Source organism: Neophocaena asiaeorientalis, unplaced genomic scaffold (assembly GCF_003031525.2).
Source record: "Neophocaena asiaeorientalis asiaeorientalis breed wild unplaced genomic scaffold, Neophocaena_asiaeorientalis_V1.1 scaffold111, whole genome shotgun sequence".
In the NCBI taxonomy this organism is placed as follows: domain Eukaryota; kingdom Metazoa; phylum Chordata; class Mammalia; order Artiodactyla; family Phocoenidae; genus Neophocaena; species Neophocaena asiaeorientalis.
The window spans coordinates 453,018-472,103 of NW_020174994.1; the positions used below are offsets into that span (position 1 = coordinate 453,018).

At 42.4% G+C, this 19,086-nt stretch overlaps 1 protein-coding gene across 2 annotated transcripts in view; it reads right to left on the minus strand.

Moving 5' to 3' along the window:
* Window positions 1–6,287: 6,287 nt before the first annotated feature.
* The window catches only part of SLC27A2 (solute carrier family 27 member 2), a 57,050-nt gene continuing 44,251 nt past the window's right edge, over window positions 6,288–19,086 (minus strand). Inside the window, exons 6-10 of one of the 2 annotated variants that reach the window (XM_024761899.1) lie at window positions 14,593–14,683; window positions 13,787–13,985; window positions 12,225–12,322; window positions 7,726–7,856; window positions 6,288–6,757 (exon numbers count right to left, since the gene is read on the minus strand). In XM_024761899.1, the coding sequence (XP_024617667.1) occupies window positions 6,581–6,757; window positions 7,726–7,856; window positions 12,225–12,322; window positions 13,787–13,985; window positions 14,593–14,683 (696 nt within the window). In that variant the 3' untranslated portion in view covers window positions 6,288–6,580. The other variant, XM_024761900.1, reaches the window with a different exon arrangement.

A 19,086-nucleotide genomic window follows, 5' to 3' on the forward strand; every position in this document is an offset into this window, starting at 1 on the left:
AAAAAAACATATCCTGTGTCACTTAATTGACCACTGAAATATTTGTTTTTCTTTTCCATTATGGTTTACTACAGGGTAAAATATATTTCCCTGTGCTATACAGTAGGACCTTGTTGTTTATCCATTCTATATATAATAGATTGCATCTTCTAATCCCAGATTCCCAAACCATCCTCCCCCCACCATGCCTTGGCAACCACAAGTCTGTTCTCTATGTCTGTGAATCTGTTTCTGTTTCATAGATAAGTTCATTTGTGTCATATTTTAGATTCCACATATAAGTGATATCATATGGTATTTGTCTCTTTCTGACTTACTTCACTTAGTATGATAATTTCTAGGTCTATCCGTGTTGCTGCACATGACATTATTTCATTCTTTTTTATGGCCGAGTAATATTCCATTGTATATATGTACCACATTTTTATCCATTCATCTGTCGATGGACATTCAGATTGTTTCTATGTCTTGGCTATTGTAAATAGTGCTGCTATGAACATTGAGTTGTATGTATCTTTTTGAATTATAGTTTAATCAGATATATGCCCAGGAGTGGGATTCCTGGGTCATATGGCAACCCTATTTTTAGTGTTTTGAGGAATCTTCATACTGCTTTCCATAGTGGCTGCATCAATTTACGTTCCCATCAACAGTGTAGGAGGGTTCCTTTTTCTCCACATCCTTTCTAGCACTTATTGTTTGTGGACTTTTTAATGATGGCCATTTTGACTGGTGTGAGGTGATACCTCAATGAAGTTTTGATTTGCATTTCTCTAATGATTAGTGATGTTGAGCATCTTTTCATGTGCCTTTTGTCCATCTGTATGTCTTCTTTGGAGAAATGTCTGTTTAGATTGGGTTGTTTGTTTTTTTTGTTACTGAGTTGTATGAGCTGCTTTTATATTTTGGAAATTAAGCCCTTGTTTGTAGTGTCATTTGCAAATATTTTCTTGCAGCGTATAGGTTGCCTTTTCATTTTGTTTATGGTTTCCTTTGCTGACCACTGAAATAAGAATTAGCTAACCAGGGCATGTTCTGGAACCTAAATGAATGTACTTAGGGATTTTGCTTTTTAGTATGCTGAAGATTTGACTTTGTGAGAAAAAGAGTTTGGAGGAGCCCTTGGTATGAAGGCAGACAGCTTGAGTTAGGTACTGTGGCTTACAGTTTATAAATGAGAAAACGGAGGCCACAGGTCACACAGCATATACGTGGGCAAACCCAGGTCTCCTTGTCCTCAGTAAAGCCCATGCTATTCCCAGCAGACCATACTGTTCACGGTTGTCCTTGATCAGAAGTTCACCATTCAGCAGACCCCTCTAGTCCTTCACTGCTGTTAAGTGTTCCCTCTCTCGGTTTGGAACTTGTACATTTTTTTTTTTTTTCCTGCACACTATAGTCAAGTAAAAGCTGTGCTCACAAGCAGCTTACCCATGGTGAGTTCATAGGCCAAAAAAATCATTTTCTTTCCATTTCAGATGGTGCTTTTACAGGGAGTGGTTCTGAAATTGGTTATATTAACAGTGTTAAAGGTAAACAAAGCTGGCCACTAGTTAAAGTAATAAGGACAGATTTTTAATCAGTAATAACTACTGCAATAGAAAGAAGAGTCTGGCGTGAACTGGGCTCAACTTGATTTGTACAGCGGTCACTGGGCATTTTAGAGGGAGAATGGGGGAACAAGAAGGATGCACGCAGGGACTTAGTAGAGTCAGGGAAGTGAAAAATTACAAAAAGCAGGAAGAGGGGGTTGGTCCATGGGAAGCCCATCTGGGTTTGCTAACTGATGCTTATGGAAGTTAGCCTCCTACCCTCCCACAGAGGCTGGGGGACAGGAGCCCTATCTTCAGGTGTTGGCTGGAATAAACGGTAAATCTTTTGGCAGCCTTGTGTTTTCTCAGGCAGGCATTTTAAGGGGATGTAGGATCCTCCCAGGGGTGTGGCCTTGAGCTGTTAGAAATTATGCTACTGTTTTGTTCAAGTCTTTATAGGCCAAGGTTGAGGCCTAGTAGGGAGGAGGGCTCAGAGGAGCCTGGGTAGAGTTTGGTCGGGGAGAGAATCTTTGTCAAGACCTTATAGTTTCATATTACCCTTGCTCTCAATCGGCGGTCGCAGAACTTTGCTGCATACTGGAATCACCTGGGAGCCTTTTAAAAAAGTACTGATGATGCCTGGCTCTCACTCCCAGAAATCTTGATCTAATTGTTATGAGATGGGCCTGGGCTTTGGGATTTTTGACAGCTCCTCCAGTGATTCTAATGTGCAGCAATGTTTGAGAAGTACTGTTCTAGAGCTGCTTGCTGTTCTGAGGGATGTGGGCAGTAGAAGCCGTGGCATCCCCAGGTGCTTCTTATGCACCTTAAAACTTGAGAAGCCCTGCTCCAAGCCAGTGGTTCTCAAACTGAGCCTGCTTCAGAGTCACCAGCAGGGCTTGTTAAAACGTAGCTTGCTGGGCCTATCCCCAGTGGTTCTGACTCAGCAGGTCTGGGGTGGGGTCTGGTCATTTGCATGTCTGACAAGCTCCCAGCTGATGCTGATGCTGCTGGTCTGGGACTACTCTCCGGTCTTCTGTCAGTGCTAGGCGGGAGCTTAGCGATGCCAATGAGCTGTGTGACTTTAGGCATGTACGTCACCTCCCCAGGCTTTTTTTTCTCTTTTATCAGACAAAGAGGTTTGACTAGACACTCTCTAGGATTGCTTTTAGTTCTGCTGTAGCAAATAATACGTATTTGTGTATCTAGTAAATAGATGCTGTTAATGTGAGTTTTCAAGAACAATTGCAGGCTGAAGATGACAAAGTGCTGCTTTCTACTAGGCCTTTCCTGATGCCTGCACTTTGAGTCCCACCAGATCTAAGATCTGAGCTTCAGTTAATAAAAGATAATCCATGTCCGAGGAAGTGAAGTACTAACTAAGCACACATGATGTGTAACTCGGGATGTTTTTCTGTCTGTCAGTGGTTTACCGAAATGCAGCCCCTAATCAACAGCACCAGCATCACCTGGGAATTTGTTAGAACTGCAAATTCCAATTCTAATTTCAACTCTGGGGAATGGGCCCATCATCCTGTCTTAATAAGACTTCTTGGTGAAGGTGACTCTCAGTGCTCAATTTTCTTTTTTTTTTTAAAAGCTTTAAATCGTTTATTTTAGACTATATCAATCTCCTAAGTCCTCTCTTACAAAATTCTTTCTCTAGATTAATGACTATCATGATGAAAGTGTCACTCTCTTCATTATAAATTCAACGATTGAAAAATACCTTTAAGAGTTAAGGTATTTTTTGAATTGTATTTTATTTACTGTATACAGCAGGTTCTTATTCCTTATCCATTTTATACATATTAGTGTATATAGGTCAACCCCAGGCTCCCAGTTCATCAACGCTCAAGTTTGAGACTCACTGCTGTGCCTGAACTAGGAGACTCAGACCATCTATTTAGCTCATCCTCTCTGCCTCCAACATGCCTCCCCCAGTGCCCACACACATATAGCAAAGCTTGCATAGGGAGCCAGATGTTTATCCGGATTGCTTGATGAAAAAGCAATGGATAATTATTGCCTACCTGGCGCCAGGCACTGGGAATATCACCATGAGCAAAATAGATGGACTTTCTACGCTCATGGAGCTTACAGCTTCATAGAAGCATGACATCCATGCATAGGGAAATTGCCAATCATAATGGGATGCACCATCAGCTATATATCCATATTACAGCATGGCGCTCTGTGTGCTCTGGGGAGACGGCACCCACATCAACTAGAAGACCTGGGTTGGCCAGTCGGCCCGCCTCCCCTGGAACAGTGCCGCAGTGATGCTGAGGGACACCTTTCCTGTTAGCTGTTTCTTCACAGTCTTCGTGCAGCCCCACCAACTGTAGTGACAAAATAATTATTTTTGAAAAGTTCAAACACATGGAAAAGACTCCGGCCTTCCTTCTAGGGGTCTTTCCAGTCAGCTTTCTTTGAAACCCTGACACGACTTCCCAGATAGAGGCTTGGAAAACACCATCATACTGTGCTGAGCTCATCTCATGGTCCTTAGCAGGGACCCACTAAATGTTCGTAGAGCTGATGTAGGAACGAGCAACACATGTAACAGATCATCTCTTAGGGAGGGTCACTGTTTTTATACTGATTCTTGTTAGCTTCCATTTCAGATGATGACATTTACTAGTTTTACCCCCAAATTATTTTGGTTTGGAGACTCATTATATGAGTTTTGGTTTGGAGACTCATTATATGTCTCCAAACAATACACCTGAAATCAGAGATCTGTTGAATGATTTACATGGCTATCAGCATATTAAAAAAAACTCACTTGTACTTTCAAATGAGGAAGATGACTTGTACAGACATTTCTACGGACACAATTTTTGACCCTTTTAAAAGAGAAACATCTGTCTTTAAAGTTGATTATGTCCCAGGATGGCTTGATTTTGTTTACACATATGCAAACCCAGGTATTGAGGAGGTTGTGCTGCTGTCTCTATCCGTCCCAATAGAGCTGTGCTTCCTGGCCTCAATCACGGAGGTTTGGGGAAGCGAGAGGCTGAGGAAGCCATCCGGCTGGGAGGGAGAGTTTCTGAGTTTCTAACTGGGAAGTCAAGGATGTGGGTCAAAGGTGGTCAGGCCCAGCAGGCTTTGGTTCCAGAACACTACTGTTCTAGATATTGGTGTAAGTGCTGACCTGTCACCCAAAAAAGATGTCCCCTGTGACACAGAATGACATCACAGCTTTAACAATCTCTGCTTACAACCTGGTTCACTTTAACAAGATTCCAAGTAACACAATTGCACAATGTTATACTTTCAAAAGCAAAGGCTGGGCTATTTCCCATCACTTGGGTTAAAATTTTCACAGGGAGATCAATAAAGCAAAAGCAGAGATACCTAGAATTTTGCAAAAATTCCCAAATGCTGACCCACGAGCAACAGTTGTTCTAAATTGTTGCCTAAATTCACAGAGGTGCAGCGATATCCAGAGTTTTCCTTAGGCCATCCTCAAGCCCCTCATGCATATTAAGTGCTCAGGGAATGTTTACTGTCGGCCATAATGAGCGGGATTCTGGTCATGAGTCTTCTTAGGAGTCCCCTCTAAAAAAGTGGAGAGAGTTTAAAAAATATTTCTAATACTGTGTTGGGGGTGGGGATGGCCACCCCTCATCACGTATCATTGAGAATCCCTGAATACGTTTGCCTGGGGCTTTTCAATTTAGGGACTAAATTGAGGGAGAATTCGGGCTCCTTTCTAGCTCCTGGTCGTCTGAAGATGTTCTCTAGGGAAGGAAACTCCACCTGTTTTGGGGAGGCTGGGGTGAACTCGAGTCACACTTCCTAGATGTGAACTTAGTGAGCAGGATACTCCTGTGACCTAGGACAAGCTCTAGTAAGGAATATGTCACCTTGAGGGCCGCCACCAAGGACCTGCTCCTGGAACTCTGTGACTGACACGTGCAAAGCTTATGGGGGTCTACTCAGAAAAGGTGGCAGCCGAGTGTAAGGACAAAGAGCCTGTCTGAGAGAGCTCCTTGCCCTTCCCAGATCCTCCCGTGCCTCGCCCAAAGCCCTCGGTCCTTGAATAGGCTCTCTGGCCGGAGACTGGCTGTGGAGTGAAACCAGCTCTAGACTGAGGAGCACGTGAGCCTGGGGATGCGAGCTGGACCTCTGGGACTTCTCTGGGGCACAGTTGCATTTTCTTTGGGGTGAGTGGAAATTATAAAAAATGTGAGACTTTACATGTTAAAAATTGGGAGATTCACATAAATATCTGGATTTCTGTTTTGTGAATAATCAGATCTTGGAAGTACCTGGGCTCTATAGCCCCATGACGATAATCAGCTGACTGAAGCTGTGTCGTGGCTGTCCCCAAGTTTTCCACGTTCATTTGGGACCTGCTCCTCTCATCCGCATTACCAAGACAAATCCTGAAGCCACTTGAGTTTGCAACCCTTGATATAGCTAAGAAGTTTGCTGGATACCTTTTATGTATAGAGCTCTGATGCTCTAGGCTTAAGCTCCTTCAAAGACTATAGGTGGCTTTATCACTCGTTGGCTAATGCTGTAGACAGTGGCCAGGATGCTTCTGGGGGTAGGGTTGGCCTTACACTAGAGCTGGATTTCCATTGGGTTGTTCACTGGGAACCTACCCCCTTACCTCCCAACTCCTTACCACTTTTTACTTAGAATTCCATTAGCATTATAAAGGGGACACCTGTGAAAAATTGCCAATGATACTGTCAGGCTCAGCGTTCGCATTTAGAATCAAGTCAGGAAGAAGTGCCATTGCATATGTTGGTGTTCATCTATTTTATTACATATTTTAAAAAATAACATCCTCTCTCTAACAAGCTTAGTTTGCACACACAAACAGTAGGTGCAAATTGAAAAACAATTATATATAAATCTTTTCACTTGCAAAGGTTCGGGTGTAATTTTAAAAAGTCTCTCCTTACTGGTATGCATAAAAAAATTGCACTGCACAATCTTCAATCAAATTAAAGTGGGATTATATCAAGTGGCTGTACTAGGTCCATTCAGTTTCTTTCTAGAAATACACTGAGTTACCCTCCTGGTAATATTCAGAGTTTCAGAGTTTTATCATTAATGGCGTTGTAAATGTGCTCAGTCATCGGCACATACATTTCTGCTTTGTCATCCAAGAAATACAAGGCATCTTTGATAACTGCAGGGTTAAAACCCTCTTCCATGAGGGTCACTTTTCGGTGTTTAAAAGTTCCAGTGATCTCAATGGTGTCCTGAAAAACATCAAACAATCGTTTGAGAGCTGTGAAAGCAGGTTCTGTGTGATGCCAAGATAGCCTGTCTTCAGAACCTCCACTAGGGGGCCCTCTGTGGAGGTATTTTTCCTTCCTTTAAAGCTTGACGATCACATGTGGGGAGAGAGAGTCTGCAGACAGTGGAATACAGAGCAGAAGAGTGTCACTTGGTGAGCTTCCAGTATTCCTGGAATATTCTGATTAATGGTGGGGTGGGGAAAGGAATCATCTACACACGGACAACTTTTTTTTTCAGCCTGTTTGTGACACTGAAGACTTGTTTCTTCTTCAATAAATAGGTGATGGTCTGAGGATATTTCAACTTTCATGTCTCTCAACCATCACTGTAAAGCATATGTCAGTGTTTTATGAACATCAACAGAAATAACCGTTTAACCTTAGCAATATCTGGTAATCTAACACTTCTTTTCTCAAATCTTCAGCTACAGAATCACAGAGCTCAAGGTCCAAAAGTGAGAGTGTTAAACTAAGGGGTTAATGTTTGAGAAAGAAAAAAAAAAATCTCTATGCCTGACAGTTTAGCCTTTGGTAGTTCCTACTGGCTAATGATGCCCAATTTAAGTTCACATCACAGAAAGGTGCAGGACTTCAGGGGATTTTTCCATTCTTTAAAACTGGAAACAAGTAAGAGGGTCGGAGCATTTCTATTTTATGTGTTTGTTATACCTCATCACACAGACTTTGTGAGTTATTTGCTAACACTGTTGCTGAATGAACTGCCTGTGGTTTTAGGGAAAAAGGGATTAGGATTTGGTTTCAGCTAGCTATATTTTCTGGTATTTCTGCTTCCTCATTTAGCTTCAGCTTCCTGAAAGGGTAGTGAAAATTTGGCCGTTGTGCTCGCCATGGTAGAAGAGGAATTGTTCCCTTTGACTCAGGTGTCTCCAAGAGAGAGGATAACTGAACTTTATAACAAGGGGTCTCACCTGTATTCTTAGAAACCGGGGCCTTGCATAATTGGGCAGGTAATCGGCCACATGCTTAAAGAGTTTCCTTCCATCAAATTCATGGTCTTCCTTCATCTTGATGGAAGCCATGCCAATTCGACCCTCGTGACCTAGAGTTAAAGTGAGAAAAAATTAGGTGAGTTGTAGCTATTTATTTTATTTATGATAAAATAAATGACCTTCGCTAGGTCAAAGTACAGAGAACTGAGACAGCATTATGGCATGGGTTTCTTTTGGATAGCTGGAATTTTTATTTCAAATATACGTTGAAGTTAAATTCTAAAGTGAATTAAAGATAACAACAAAACAACAAGCTATACATTGATTGAATCTTTATTACATGCCAGGTCCTTTACTAAGTGTGCTTTATGTACTATCTTATTTAACCCTCGCGACAACCTATGAAGAGGTACAAAGGTTATCTCCATTTTACAGGTGAAGAAACTGAGGCTTAATGACATTAAAAGACTTGTTCAAAAAAAAAAAATGACTTGTTCAAGTTCATGCAGCAAATACTAGGCAGGGCCAGAAATGGAATTGAGGCAGGCTGGCTAAAGATCCTGTGCTTATTGACATCATCCTTCTCGGCAGCCTAGATGTAAACACCAGAATGGGAAAAATGTTGAACTAGTGGCTAAAAAATTTTTTGGACTCTGGTGAAAAACCCTTGCTCCCCTGTCAAGGATAATTGGGCTCAGGTTGTTCTTTGGGTCGCAGGTCAGGTCTGTTGTGCTTCCAGGCACAAATGTTCACCCCTGAGACATATAATCATGGTTCCTAATAGCTTTGCCTCTGCATTTCAGAGAGGCTGCAGGACAGGAGGGTGAAGGCAGATCAAGGTATGTGCCCACCGCACCCTCGCCTCCCCACCTGGATGCCTTCTAGTCCAGAGAGGTTGTGCTCTCCACAGGGGAAACAGATCCTAACAGCTCTTCCTTCCCGGTGTTTAGAACAATTACCATTGTTTTCTTGTGAGGACAGTGGTAATTACATATTAATACCTCTTCTACGTGACTGGGCAGACCCAGTGGGAGTCCAGGTCCACTTCCCTGAACTACTTAACTGTAATCAGAGAGGGGGAAGGAGCCGCCCTTCGTCACCTGGGCCCCAGCTTTCAAAATCTCTCCCATGGTGGTTGTGTGTTTACCCATGACTCTAAAGAAGTCAGAAAACAAGAGGAAAAATTATAAGAAAGGAAATGCATCCTCATTTGCTTTGCCTCATATCTGAAGGAGGGAGGCAGGGCACCATACCCTCTTTCTCTAGGGGTCCCTGGTAGCTGTCTCAAAGGTACCGGTCTCAGGAATCTTGAATGTCTCCAATGAGCTCCTTTTAGAATTAAGGCAGAGGCTGATGCAACAGAAATCTTCAGTGTCAACTGGCTCCTTGCTTCTTGCTCTGACAGAGGCAATGCCCAACCGAGAGGCAAATGGGGCTGTTGGATCTCAGGTCTCTGTCCTGACTCCCAGAGGTTGGCTGGGGCTAGTTCAGCTCCAGGGGGAAGGTTCCTGTCTGCAGCAGTTCGGGCCAGAGGTTCTCTAGAGTTACACTATCCAATATGGTGGTCACTGGTCACATGTAGCTATTAAAATTAATTATAATTAAATAAAATGAAAAATTCAGTTCCTCAGCTGCACTAGCCACATTTCAAGTGCTCAACAACCATATGGTAGCTATTGGCTACCATGCTGGACAGTGCAGATATAGAACATTTTCAGAACACTGCAGAAAGTTCTATTGATAATATAAAGCTCTAGAGAGTAGTTTGGCAGTTCTGGTGTCATCTCTAGTCTAGGCCCAAACTTAGAAGTTTCTTCCTGGTCCAAAGCTGAGATCTGTGAAGGCCTTGTTCAGCCCTTTGGTAGTGAGAATCACCCTGGTGGACTGATGCCTTTCTCTAGATAGATCTGCCACATTTCTAGGCTGCAAGAGTGGCACTGAGAATCACAGAATCTGAAAATAGGAGAGACTTTAGGGTTCATCTCTAATCTTTCACTGCTGTAAGAATTCTCACAGGATCCCAGGTGGACAGCCAGCCTCTTTACACATCCCAGTTGGTGGGACATTGTCTACCTCAGGAGACAGACCATACTGTTGTTGGTCCCTCTGGCTACAGGAGAGTTCTCAGGCTAAAATTTGCTCCCTGGTCATTTCAATCCATCTGTTTTATTCTGCTCTCCGGCGCAACATAAACACAGCTGCTCCTTGTGCTACCTGACTTGTCTCCCCACCATTTGAAACCCATTAGCCTCCTCTTCTTTGTTCTACATCAATGGCTCCTAAACTTTACTGGGTGGTAGACCCATTTGGGAATTTTAAAAAGACACAGATTTAGTCCCAAACCCCAGATCTGGGCTTTAAAAAGTTTCCCAGATGATTCTGATGACTGGCTAAATTTTCAGAACCACTAGGCCTCCAGGCTTCTCAGACTTCAGCGTTTTTAAAAATTTGTGGTAAAACATACAATTCATTATTTTAACCATTTTAAAGTATACAGTTCAGTGGCATTTAGTACGTTCACAATGTCGTGCAACTATCACCAGTATCTAGCTCTAGAACATTTTCATCACTCCAAAACCAGACTTCATTTGTTTTAAGAATCACTGGAGGGCTTGTTAAAACACAGCTCCCTGGGCCCCACCCCAGAGATTCTGGTTCAGTAGTTCTGGGGTGGGCATTTTTAACATGAGAAATATTAAATTTTTAACAAGCTCCTGGGCGATGATGCTGTTGCTGGCCCAGGGACCCTACTGTCAAATGAAAAAAATGCACAACGTGAGAGTTGTGAGTTAAATTTTATTTGGGGGCAAAATGAGGACTATAGCCTGGGAGACAGCATTTCAGATAGCTCTGAGAAAGTGCTCCAAAGAGGTAGGGCAGAAGGTCAGTACACATGGGATTTTAGTGAAGGGGGAGTACATGCAACCAGGCATATTTTTTGCAGAAGGTATCTGCTAGTCTCATGAAGGTCACTGCTAGTCACGAGGAGCAGATGTCACCGTGAAGGATTTTAGTGCTTTTCTAGATATGAGGAGATGCAAGAATTGGGCTCATAAAATCTTCTCCTGGAAATATCTATCTGCAGACCTGTTCTGCCAGTTTTTCCCAGAGCACAGAGTGCCTCATTCCTGATCTCCACCTTGAACTCCTTTCAGGGCGTGTTGAAGGTCAGCAGCTACAGCGGCTCGTAATTTAATCCTTGTAGAGGTAGATGGCAAGTGCCAATTTGTAGGTGACACCACTTTGAAGAGCGGTGGATTAGGCCTTTCCATTCCATTTCCCATATTTTCTTACCTTCTCATACTCATTCTTTTGTATTGTTACTTTAAAAAAATCCAGCATTTAGAAGGGCATGCAACATATTCCAGGTGGAGTCTGTGAGAGGCCAGCATGGTTCCATGGCTGACAACCACAATATGGGCCCTTGTGTTAATTCAGCCTGAAATCCAACATGAAAAGTATTCTGCACCCCTCAGACTCTGACCTGAGATGTGGTACACTTCCTGTCAAGTCACTGTCACCGGGTTGGAGAGGAGCAGGCAAGAGAAAGCCTCAAGTATTCTTTAAAAAACAAAAGGACAACAAAAGGAGCTATGTCACGTGAAACCATCATAGCTCAGGTAAAAGGGACTTTGGGGTTTCCATTTTGAGTATAGATGAGAATCCCAAATACTGAGTTCTAGGGAATACCGATTCCCCTAGTACCTTACACTTGCATAGTGATTTGGAAGTTTTAATTCTCTCTGACATCTATAATTAAAATGATTTCTTTTCATGACAAGCCTCATGGACGTGTCTGACAAATATACATTTAGTATTTATGTAATTAAAATGAATTAGTTTTCTCAACAATCTTAACTGCAGGATTGGTATTATCTCTAACTTAGTGATTTGTGTGAAGTCAAACAGCCAGCAGGTGTTGGAGCCAGGACCCAAAATCAGACCTCACCCTCCCCACTCTGCTGGCAGAGGCAGATCTGCAGACAGAGGCTTGGTGACAGCACTTTGTGTGATGATTCTGAAACTCAGTGGAGCAAGCTGGGGTCAGGGACTTGGTTTAAAAGAAGAGTCTGGAAAAAATCAGCTCCTTCCTGGCTTTTTTCCTCTAGCAACGGCACTGTGCCTCCCAGTTCAGAGGCCAAGATACCACTTCCAAGCTCTCAAGCATGATACCTCTTTTCTTGAGGCATGCCAAATGCTGCATGGACCCTGCATCATGGAGAGATTTGGCTTGCTTGAGAGCCCAAGAACAGCTGGGGAGTGAACCACAGAGGAAGGCCAGGTTCAGATGTACTGACCTGTCTGATTTATAATGGCACATAAACCAGACATAAGCCCCTTACTCCCAGGAGGCTGGGACAGAGTTGTTTGATTCTCCAGCTGGCAGGAGGAAGTGATGACAAACTTTGCCCGGGGGTTAAAATTATGTTCTGTTAGTGTAAGAGTTTTGGCATTGATTTATAATATCTTGTGCATACCTGGCACAGACACGCCATAAACATTCACTTCTTGGACAAAATCAACCAGTCCTACTATGTCAGCAACTTCAGTGGTGGCCACATTTTCCCCTTTCCACCTGGAAGAAAAGGCAAGGTTAGCAGAGGTCACTGGTGGTCTGCGGTGCATGTTGTCTGTGACAGGTGTCTCCTCCAGACCTCTGTGGGGTGGCTGCGCTTGTCTTCCTCACCTTGGCCCCCAAACTCTCCAACTTAGTCATGGGAGAGGCACCCTGCTTGAGGCATGAAAGACAAAGGCATAGACCTAAAGAAATGATGTTCTAATGTTAAAATATGGGCTTGGCCTAAGAAAGACACTAGAAATCAAAAATAAATCTCAATGACTTTTTGCTGTGTTTAGGTCTCTCACTTCCCTCATTCACTAACTTTGGCTGCTATTTAATTCAGTTATTAAATGTCTATTAACTAGAATTTCATACTTGTATTTCAGGGTCTTATGGCAATGAAAAAGCTTTTAATAAGAAAGAAAATATCATACTCTATTTGTAGGGAGAATAATGTTAGTGCCCAATCAGGTGCTACTTTTTCTTTGAATAAAGAGTTAAATTTTGTCTTACATTTAAAAATTCTTTAGATCTCCCAGAAGTATCTTTTTTAGTAACATGAAGGTGGCATAAAATAATGATATAGATCCAGAGTCATGGGATATTAGAGATGGAAGGAACCGTAAGGATCACTGGGACCCTCATTTCATGGGTGAAGGAACTGAGGTACAGAAAGATTACCTGCCTGATAACACAGCTGCTCAGAGGTAAAGAGGAAGCCTGGGAGCTGAGTTCTTCTCATTCATATCCATGCTTTTTCTACTACAGACAGATAACTTCCATCTCTTCCTCATTCATTCATGCAAAAAGTAATCACTGTACTAGGTACTGGGGGGCGAACAAGCAGACACAGGGTCTGGCCTGAGGGAGTTTATACGGGAATGAAGCTGGTTAAACAGAAGTGTCATGAAGCTGGAGGACCATGCTGTTGCTGAGAATTAATTTCATGGTCTATTACGATGACTTTCAAACTCCACTGTGCTGACTTGTGGGTTCTGTGGGAAACCATCTGGTTGGGAATGGAGAGTGGGAGGGACAGGAGCAGATGGGGCTCAGAACCCTCACCTCCTCTTCAACTAGATCAGCTTCACATTAATTTGCATTTGATTTTATCTGAGAAAAAGCCTGCCTCATGATTGGAAACAGTATGAAAATCCCTGGCTGACCTGAGTGACTGGTAATAATTGAGGATAAATGGGAGGAATTGGATGGACTAAGTTATTTAGGTGCCCAAAATCAGACACAGGTTTTCTCTCCTAGTTTCATCTGGTGTTGCTCAACCAAGATAACTATGCATTGCAGAGTGATACCCCATGTATTTTGCTCCTTGTTTTCTGGGAATACAGGAGGTTGAATTGACACACCGAAGAGACAGAAGGAAAGGGAGTACCATAACCAAAGTGGAATGCGACTCTAATTTAGGAGTAAGCCAAATTGTGCATGTGTTTGTTTTTGGCTCAATAATTCAGAGAAACCAACCGGAATGTATCTCCAACTCTGTCATGGAAGTAGATAAAATTTTCGTGGTCCATCATTAAGAGATCTCCACTGTTGAAATAGAGGTCTCCTTTCTTAAAGACATCTCTCAGTTTTTTCTTCTCTGTCTGAGTCTTTCCTCCAGCATAGCCACTAAATGGTGTGAGTTGTGTGATTCTGCAAACCAGGAGTCCGACTTCACCTAAGACAGAAGAAAGTAAATTGTTATTTTATGTACTAGCAGTAGGCAACTTTTAGTATTAACCATCTTTTAAAACTGATGCCATACAACCCAGTGGCAACAAGCTGGCTGCAGGAAGTCATTTTACATGCATGTGTACATGTATTTCCATGTATATCATATACACACATATATACACCATGCACACACACACAGAGTACATTATTCTCTATGGCCACACATTTGTAATCCTTTTAATACTAATCTTTCACTGAATAATGATTTACACACACAATTAGACAAACGCATAGTAGTTTAAGCTTAAAGGAAAGGCCCGCTAAAGCTAACCGTAGTTTTGCAACCATAATTACATATCCGCTTCTGCAAAATGCTTACCTCATAATCAAGAAATTATTAAGCTAGCTTTCAAATTATATTACGTGTAGTGGTAAATTACTATCTTTTGGAATTTATCTATTTCCGAGAGTACGAAAATAAACCTCTTTTTTTTCCCCCACTCTGATAAATTTTACCATGTGTTCATTTTAGCTGTGATATGTTAGTTCTTAAGAGTCACTTGGTTAAGGTAAGAAAAGGCACAGGTTAAGTGAACAAAAATCCACTGTACCTTTGGGAACTTTGATGCAATATCCATTTCCATCTCGAACAGGTTCATCTTTCTCCACATCATATTTAATCAGCTCATAAGTTATGACTTTCTAGCAAAATTAAAATGGATCATTCTGAGCACATATTCTTTCACAACTTTTTCTTTTTTCTTGTGGCATAGCATACATAAAGCATACAAAGTGCACATACTTTAAGTGTACAGCATGATGAATTTTTGCATGTGCATACCCTTATGTAACTACTGCCCAGATCAAGATACTAAACGTTTTCATTACCGTAAGAAGTTTCCTCCTGCCCCTTTCTGTCAAGTCACTATTCTGACTTTTATTGCCATCAAGTAGTCTTAAGCATCAAATAAGTGAAATAAATACATGCCTTAGTATCTGCTGCTTTCACTCAGCATAATGTCTGTGATGTCCATCCCTCCCTGTTGGTGCTTGTGTCAGTGGTGTACTTTTTATTGCCATGCAACTTTCCTTGTATGAATATACCACAATTTATTTATCTCTTCTCCTGTTAATGGACATTTGGATGTTTCTAGTTTTAGACTATTAAATATAAAGCTGTTATGAACATTCTCATGCATGTGTTTTGGTGGACACATCACATGTGGGCTTTTAAAATCTTGTTTAGGGGAGACCTTCAAGATGGCGGAGGAGTGAGATGTGGAGATCGCCTTCCTCCCCACAAATACATCAGAAATACATCTACACGTGGAACTGCTCCTACAGAACACCTACTGAATGCTGGTAGAAGACCTCAGACTTCCCAAAAGGTAAGAAACTCCCCACGTACACAGGTAGGGCAAAAGAAAAAAGAATAACCTGAGACAAAAGGATACAGACGGAACCTGCACCAGTGGGAGGGAGCTGTGAAGGAGGAAAGGTTTTCACACACTAGAAGCCCCTTTGCGGGCCAAGACTGTGGATGGCGCAGGGGGGAAGCTTTGGAGCCGCAGAGGAGAGCGCAGTCACAGGGTGCGGAGGGCAAAGTGGAGAGATTCCCGCACAGAGGATAGGTGCCGACCGGCACTCAGCAGCCCGAGAGGCTTGTCTGCTCACACGCTGGGGCGGGTGGGGTCTGGGAGCTGAGGCTTGGGCTTCGGTCGGAGTGCAGGGAGAGGACTGGCGGCGTGAACACAGCCTGAAGGGGTTAGTGCGCCACGGCTAGCCGGGAGGGAGTCTGGGAAAAAGTCTGGACCTGCCTAAGAGGCAAGAGAGCATTGTTTCGGGGTGCGTGAGGAGAGGGGATTCAGAGCACTGCCTAAATGAGCTCCAGAGACGGGCGCGAAGCCGTGGCTATCAGCGCGGACCCCAGAGACGGGCATGAGACGCTAAGGCCTCTCCTGCCGCCACCAAGAAGCCTGTGTGCAAGCACAGGTCACTATCCACACCTCCGCTCCCGGAAGCCTGTGCAGTCGGCCACTGCCAGGGTCCCGTGATCCAGGGACAACCTCCCGGGGACAACACACGGCGCGCCTCAGGCTGGTGCAATGTCATGCTGGCCTCTGCTGCTGCAGGCTTGCCCTGCATCCGTACCCCTCCCTCCCCCTGGTCTGAGTGAGCCAGAGCCCCTGAATCAGCTGCTCCTTTAACCCCATCCTGTCTGAGCAAAGAACAGACGCCCTCAGGCGACCTATATGCAGAGGTGGGGCCAAATCCAAAGCTGAACCCCAGGAGCTGTGCAAACAAAGAAGAGAAAGGGAAATCCCTCCCAGCAGCCTCAGGAGCCGTGGATTAAATCTCCACAATCAACTTGATGTACCCTGCATCTGTGGAATACATGAATAGACAAAGAATCATCTTAAATTGAGGCAGTGGACTTTGGGAACAATGATATATATTTTTTATTCCTTTTTCTCTTTTTGTGAGTGTGTATGGGTATGCTTCTGTGTGAGATTTTGTCTGTATAGCTTTGCTTTTACCATTTGTCCTAGGGTTCTGTCTGTCCGCTTTTTTCCCTGTTGTTCTTTCTTTAACTACAGTTAGATTTTAGAGCTTGTTGTCATTGGTGGATTTCTTTTTTGGTTTGGTTGCTCTCTTCTTTCTTTCCTTTTTTATTACTTTTTAATTTTTTTTTAGTAATTATTTTTAATTTTAATAACTTTCTTTTATTTTATTATTTTCTTTTTTTTTTTTCTCCCTGTTCTTCTGAGCCATGTGGCTGATAGGGTCTTGGTGCTCCGGCCAGGTGTCAGGCCTGTGCCTCTGAGGTGGGAGAGCCGAGTTCAGGACATTGGTTCGCTAGAGACCTCCCAGCCCCTCATAATATCAATTGATGAGAGGTCTCCCAGAGATATCTGTCTCAACGCTAAGACCCAGCTCCACTGAATGACCAGCAAGCTCCAGTGCTGGACAACCCATGCGAAACAACTAGCAAGACAGGAACACAACCCCACCCATTAGCAGAGAGGCTGCCTAAAATCATAATAAGGTCACAGACACCCCAAAACACACCACCGGTTGCGGTCCTGCCCACCAGAAAGACAAGATCCAGCCTCATTTACCAGAACACAGGCACCAGTCCCCTCCACCAGGAAGGCTACACAACACACTAAACAAACCTAACCCACTGGGGTAGACACCAGAAACAATGGGAACGACAAACCTGCAGCCTGTGAAAAGGAGACCACAAACACAGTAAGTTAAGCAAAATGAGAAGACAGAGAAATACGCAGCAGATGCAGGAGCAAGGTAAAAACCCACCAGACCTAACAAATAAGGAAGAAATAGGCAGTCTACCTGAAAAAGAATCCAGAGTCATGATAGTAAAGATGATCCAAAATCTTGGAAATAGAATGGAGAAAATACAAGAAACGTTTAAAAAGGACCTAGAAGAAGTAAAGAGCAAACAAACAATGATGAACAACACAATAAATGAAATTAAAAATTCTCTAGAAGGAATCAATAGCAGAATAACTGAGGCAGAAGAACGGACAAGTGACCTGGAAGATAAAATAGTGGAAATAATTACTGCAGGGCAGAATAAAGAAAAAAGAATGAAAAGAACTGAAAACAAACTCAGAGACATCTGGGACAACATTAAACACACCAACATTTGAATTATAGGGGTCCCAGAAGAAGAGAAAAAGAAAGGGACTGAGAAATATTTGAAGGGATTATAGTTGACAACTTCCCTAATATGAGAAAGGAAATAGCCACCCAAGTCCAGGAAGCACAGAGAGTCCCATACAGGATAAATCCAAGGAGAAACATGCCAAGGCACATATTAATCAAACTATCAAAAATTAAATACAAAGAAAAAATGCTAAAAGCAGCAAGGGAAAAACAACAAATAACGTACAAGGGAATCCCCATAAGGTTAACAGCCGATCTTTCTGCAAGCCAGAAGACAGTGGCAGAACATATTTAAAGTGATGAAAGGGAAAAGCCTACAACAAAGATTACTCTCCCTAGCAAGGGTTTCATTCAGATTCGACAGAGAAATTAAAATCTTTACATACAAGCAAAAGCTAAGAGAATTCAGCACCACCAAACCAGCTCTACAACAAATGCTAAAGGAACTTCCCTAGGCAGGAAACACAAGAGAAGGAAAAGACCTATAATAACAAACCCAAAACAATTAAAATGGTAATAGGGACATACATATCGATAATTACCTTACATGTAAATGGATTAAATGTTCTAACCAAAAGACATAGACTGGCTGAATGGATACAAAAACAAGACCTGTATATATGCTGTCTACAAGAGACCCACTTCAGACCTAGGGACACAAACAGACTGAAAGTGAGGGGATGGAAAAAGATATTCCATGCAGATGGAAATCAAAAGGAAACTGGAGTAGCAATTCTCATATCAGACAAAATAGACTTTTAAACAAAGACTATTAGAAGAGACAAAGAAGGACACTACATAATGATCAAGGGATCCATCCAAGAAGAAGATATAACAATTGTAAATATTTATGCACCCAACATAGGAGCACCTCAATACATAAGGCAAATACTAACAGCCATAAAAGGGGAAATCGATGGTAACACAATCTGTAGGGGACTTTAACACCCCACTTGCACCAATGGACAGATCATTCAAAATAAAAATAAATAAGGAAACACAAGCTTTAAATGATACATTAAACAAGATGGGCTTAATTGATATTTATATGACATTCCGTCCAAAAACAATAGAATACACTTTCTTCTCAAGTGCTCATGGAACATTCTTAGGATAGATCATATCTTGGGTCACAAGATATGGTAAATTAAAATTAATTACCAAGGTCACAAGCCTTGGTAAATTAAAAAAAATCGAAATTGTATCAAGTATCTTTTCCAACCACAATGCTATGAGACTAGATATCAATTATAAGAAAAATTCTGTAAAAAATAGAAATACATGGAGGCTAAACAATACACCACTTAATAACCAAGAGATCACTGACGAAATTAAAGAGGAAAACAAAAAGAAGCACAGAGAGTCCCATACAGGATAAATCCAAGGAGAAACATGCCAAGACACATATTAATCAA